Here is a 4,133-nt window from a genome sequence, read left to right on the forward strand (position 1 = left end):
GGGAACACGGCCTGCAGTTGCGCTACTGAGTCCGTCGTCAGCCACGCCGGTGTGCCGAACTGCACTTTGACGGAATCCTGCTAGAACGGCGCCGGCAAGCCCGTGAACTCCACGGCCGCGCCCAGCATCACCAAAACCAACACCTATGCCAGCTTCCAACCTTCCATTCCCCTCTGGTGGTGGCTCGTTTAGGTCAATGAGGACCATGGTTCCCGAAAGAAGATGGAGATGTAGGAGAAGAATGGTGTGGCTAAACTTGCTTGCTGCCCACCACTTTATACTACCGCAGTGCATGTACGATTTGCTATGACGAGAGAGGCAGTGTTCGAGTTCGGCGCCAACGCTGAAAAACCAAAAAATGAGCTAATGGTGTCGTGCATGCATGCAAGGCATGAAAACAAAAACTGGCCTATGCATGCAGATGAGAGAGAGAGGTGGGAGAGAGCGCGTGCGGCTATGCATGCATATGAGAGAGAGAGGTGGGAGAGAGCGCGCGCGGGCCGCTTTAGTTTTGAGGTTAGGCGGGAGAGAGCGTGCGCATGTAAATAAGTTCAGAGCGAAGGCGGGAGAGAGAGCGCGCGCATGCAGCCGTTAGCGCACAGCATAGTGCACGGGGCGTTGGAGTTATTGCTCGGGAGTCGAACGGATCAGAGTAAATACTACGGCGCGCACGGTTTTTCTGAAGAAAAAGGAGAAGGCTTATTGAACACTTTCTAAACCAGCTCAATTCATCCTAGCCAATAGACATTTTCTTGGTTGGTGAGATTTTAGATATGAGCCTTATAAACCGGTAAGAAGGGAGTAGCATAGATGACACCTAAGAAGAAATATGGTGTGACAACTAATTAATGAGAAGTGAGAGAAATTACTCCATCCGTCACAGTTCATAAGGCATGCACGTGTCGTAGGTCGTTAAGTTGACTTATATATATTATTTAACATAAAAATTATATCATTGGAAAATAGAACATTTAAAGTTTTTAATGATATATTTTTTATAATATATGTCCCTCATTAAGTTGGTCAAATTAACGACCTAGATACACGTGTCGGACTTATATCCGTGTTAAACTTATAAATTGAAACATGTTACTACTAGTACTCATACTAGAATAACATAGTAGATACCAAGACAAAATGAATTTATATGCTAATAAATGAAAGATTCAATATTAGTATCTTATATGTTACTATCCATTGTGAAGGTAATAATTTAAATTAGTAACGTATGTATGTTACTCTTCATTATGCTCCCCACCTAAATCGTATTGATAGGATTTGGCTCGTCCAATCTGCTCCCCACGTAAATCGCAGAGCTCTTCCTTAGATGAGCAATACACCTGGACGGAGTACTACGATGCTTGGTGGATGTTACTCAAATACTTGGTGGATGCCATTTCTCATTACCGAGTACTCCCTCTCTAAACTAACATAAGATTAGATTACTAAACCAGAACGAAATTAGACATGAAACATGGAAAGACAAAAGACAAAGTCCAAGACTATGAACTGAATGAAGCAAGACAAAGGCACAAAATACCAATCGTCGAGCAGGGCACATAGATACATCGAAACAGAAGCGCAGCCCGCGAGCTAACCGATGATTATCCAGGCAGTTTTCCCCTCGCCGCCCCAGAGCGACGTGGCCCCGGTCGCCTGAGGCGCCGCCGTCGCGTTCTCCTCGCCGCCCAGGGGCGACAGGGCCCCGCTCCCTTGAGCCGCCGCCGCCGCCGCCTTGGCGTTGTCCTCGCCGTCGCGGAACCGGAACGACTTCGTCACGCGGTCCAGGAACTCGCTCAGCCGCGGTTCCTGGACCGGCGAGCCCTGCTCCGCCTTCGCGCTCTCCTCGCCGTCGCAGAAGCCGAACGACTTCGTCACGCGGTCCAGGAACTCGCTCAGCGCCGGGTCCTGGACTGTCGAGTCCTGCACACAGCAGACCTCGCCGACGCCGACATCGTCCCAGCCGCCGCTGAGCGGCCCGTCCGTCCACCGCACCTTGAAGCGGCACGCGCACCGCTCCTCGCCGTCCACGGTGACGTGAGCTGCTCTTTTCACCTGCACATTTGGCCAGCGCTTGTTAACAAGGCATATATATGCGCGACGAACGCAGCGAGGACGACGCAACGCGAAGGGCGTACGGAATCGAGGACGGCGTCGTAGTACATGCGCTCGCCGTCGGAGATGGCGCGGAAGACGCAGAGATGCTGGCCGCGGCGGAGGTCGCCGCAGCGGGCGTCCTCGAGGGGCGGGCTCGCCGGGCGGAACCTGGCGCGGAGCGCCGCCACGTCGCGCGGGGAGGCGAGGTCGGCCGCGTTTGGTTCGTGCCACTCGTCGAACTCCTCCAGGAATTCCTCGAACATGACGCGCAGCGACTCGTCCTGAAGCGCCACGCGCGCGCTGTACCACGCGCCGTCCTTTGCGCGGTACTCCATCCGCGGAGGCGCCCGGCGCGGCGGGGCAGGGGCCTTTTGCTTTCGCGGCGTCGGCATTGCCATGGTACGGTGAGAGTGGTGGCGCTTGGGTTTCACGATGTTTTCTAGACGGTCGAGCGTCTCGATCTTTTATTACTAGCTTTTTCACTGGTCCAAGTATATACAAGTAAAGCTGGCCAAACGGACCGTGCTTTGTGGACCGGCCCGAAAAAACGCCAGCCAGGCATGCCGCGGGCCGGGCCCGGCACGACTTAAACGGGTCGTGCCAGGCACGCGGCCTACTTTGAGCCGTGCCTGGGCCTGTGGGCCGACACGGCACGGCACGGCCCGTTTAACATTTTATTATTTATTTATATATAAGATAAAAAATAACCTAATAAGTCAAAATCGTCCAAAACACAGCCCAATATACTAAAGTCGACCCAAAAAACAGACTAACGGACCAAAATTAACCCAAATAACAACCTAAAATAATAAAAAACTAACAGGCTAGCTGGCCTGGTGTGCCTACGGGCCAGCCCGTATAGCCTCCGTGCCTGGGCCGAGAGGCTACGCCGATGGGCCGGCATGCACAGCCCGGCTAATAATCGGGCCCACGCGTGTCGTGCCGTGCGTGGCACGATTATGCGGGGCCGGCCCGTTTGGCCAGGTCTATATACTAGTAAGAGCAATTACAACCCAAATCCTCCGTCCCCTCTGTTTGCGTGGACGCGAACAAAAGTACGTACCCAATGCGTTACACAAATTCAAAACGTATCTCTTTCGTGTCCATACAAAACTATTTTTATCAAAAATTATGTCTAAAAAGCATTGACGCGCATGCAGAGTGTTTCTTCTCATGTGCGTGTCCGTCCACACGTGACCGTGGTCAAAGCTAGCATCGTCTTTATTTACGACGCCGTCCATTACGGGCCCATACGTTAGCGGCCCACATGCGTCCTTTTTTAATACGAGTGTGTCGGGGGCTCATCCTCTTCCAAAAACCGCCCCATCCACATCTAGCCACCCGCTCCTCCCTCGTCGGCGGCAAAACCCTAGCCACCATGGATTTTTTTTTCTCTAGCAAAGACAAGGACAAGTCCCCGGCGCTCCCGTTGCCCGCATCTTCCTCCCGCCCGCCTCGCGAGCGGGTGAACGTACCAGTGTACCAGGCGAGGTGGCACTGGGAGCATCGTGTCCCCCTCCCCTACCCCCGATGTCACGCTGCCGCACGACTCGCATTTGGATCCGGGGAGGATCCCAGTGCCAGCGGAGGAGGTGAGGCCCTGACGGCAACAACTGACACGAGAGCAGCGGCGCAACCCCGCCTACGCTAGAGATCCTCCCGATGGTAGGTTTGGTTTGTGTGGGAGCATGAGGAGCAACGCCAACATGGCGTCCGTGATGTGGTGAATGGACCGCCGCCGCCCTTCGTCATCCGAGAAGAAGACCGGGCAGCGAAGGCGGTGTACCAGAACGCGCTCGCAGTCGTCCTGCATGCAACCGAGGAGGAAACGCGCCTCAAGGAGGAGGAGGAGGAGGAGCGGCCTACCAGAAGCAGCTGGCGGAGTCCATGCCGCTCTTCATTGTCGGCAACTATGTTGTGTCGCCGCTGGCCCCGCAGCCCCCATCGAGCCAGGGTCACTCGTCCTCAGGCCTGAGTTGTACACCTGGGATGGGATGGTGCGCGAGTGGGTCAGCGCGGCACCCGTCTGGTTGGGT

General features: G+C 54.4%; 1 protein-coding gene across 1 annotated transcript; it reads right to left on the reverse strand.

The window, feature by feature from the left end:
* Window positions 1–1,371: 1,371 nt before the first annotated feature.
* Window positions 1,372–2,578, reverse strand: LOC123411895. Its single transcript, XM_045104856.1, has 2 exons — window positions 2,139–2,578; window positions 1,372–2,055 (listed from the first exon to the last, which is right to left on the reverse strand). The coding sequence occupies exons 1-2, from the start codon at window positions 2,493–2,495 to the stop codon at window positions 1,594–1,596; spliced, it is 819 nt and encodes a 272-aa protein (XP_044960791.1). The 5' UTR covers window positions 2,496–2,578; the 3' UTR covers window positions 1,372–1,593.
* Between the last annotated feature and the right edge of the window lie 1,555 nt (window positions 2,579–4,133).

Source organism: Hordeum vulgare, chromosome 1H (genome assembly GCF_904849725.1).
Source record: "Hordeum vulgare subsp. vulgare chromosome 1H, MorexV3_pseudomolecules_assembly, whole genome shotgun sequence".
NCBI classification, from domain to species: Eukaryota; Viridiplantae; Streptophyta; class Magnoliopsida; order Poales; family Poaceae; genus Hordeum; species Hordeum vulgare.

Coding starts and splice junctions, on each gene's coding strand:
- LOC123411895 (XM_045104856.1), bottom strand. CDS start 2,495: ATGGCAATGCCGACGCCGCGAAAGCAAAAGGCCCCTGCCCCGCCGCGC. Junction 2,056..2,138: donor ACGACGCCGTCCTCGATTCC/GTACGCCCTTCG, acceptor CCAAATGTGCAG/GTGAAAAGAGCAGCTCACGT.